General features: G+C 63.5%; 1 protein-coding gene across 1 annotated transcript in view; it reads left to right on the top strand.

The window, feature by feature from the left end:
* The window catches only part of ETH_00042755 (uncharacterized protein), a gene marked incomplete at both ends in the record, with an annotated part of 1,319 nt that overhangs the window by 546 nt on the left and 83 nt on the right, over positions 1 to 690 (top strand). The window contains 2 exons of the mRNA XM_013374743.1: positions 3 to 358; positions 627 to 690. Of these exons, the coding sequence (XP_013230197.1) occupies positions 3 to 358; positions 627 to 690 (420 nt within the window). The remainder of the gene's footprint in view (positions 1 to 2; positions 359 to 626) is intronic.

Below are 690 nucleotides of genomic sequence, written 5' to 3'. Positions count from 1 at the left end.
CCCCCACCAGCCGCAGCAGCAGCAGGAACAGCAGCAGCAAACTGAAAGGGCTGCTGAAGGCCCAGAGCCCCACTCGTCCACAGACAAAGAGCGCGCCCAGCCATCTGAAGCCGACTCCACAGCAGCAGCAGCAGCACCCAGCAGCAGCAGCAGCAGCAGCAGCAGCAGGAGTTTGCTGCAGACGATGGACCAGCAGCAGCAAGAGTGTCTGCAGATGCTGTGCAAACTGGACTCCGACGAAGGCCGCTACAGCCACTGCCTTTCTCTTGTTGCTGCTTTCTTGGGGGGGGCCCCTCTTGCTGCTGCTCCCCTACCCCTTGCACTTCTTGCTGCAGCAGCAAGCATCAGGACCCACCAGGTACCCACACAACCCTCACCTTCAGGGGCCCCCCAGGGGCCCCCAGGGGCCCCCCAGGGGGCCCCCAGGGGCCCCCCAAAGGCTCCTCAGGGGCCCCACAGGGGCCCCACAGGGGCCCCACAGGACGCCCTATATATATTGGTGTTGACTGTGTTGCAGCAGGTAGTGTTGCTGGCAGTAATTGCTGCTGCTGCGTAGTTTGCTGCTGCTGCTGCTGCTGCTGCTGCTTAATGTTTTGCTGCTGCTGCTGCTGCTGCTGCTGCTGCAGCTGGAATGTTCAGCGGAGGTCGAAGCTCGGCTGAACGCGGCGGCGCTGAGACGGCGGCCTTCGC

The sequence above is a fragment of the Eimeria tenella genome, genomic scaffold (genome assembly GCF_000499545.2).
Source record: "Eimeria tenella Houghton genomic scaffold, Eth_scaff2255, whole genome shotgun sequence".
NCBI classification, from domain to species: Eukaryota; Apicomplexa; class Conoidasida; order Eucoccidiorida; family Eimeriidae; genus Eimeria; species Eimeria tenella.
The sequence above is the reverse complement of the archived record's forward strand: the minus strand, read 5'-3'. Positions and strand labels throughout refer to the sequence as shown.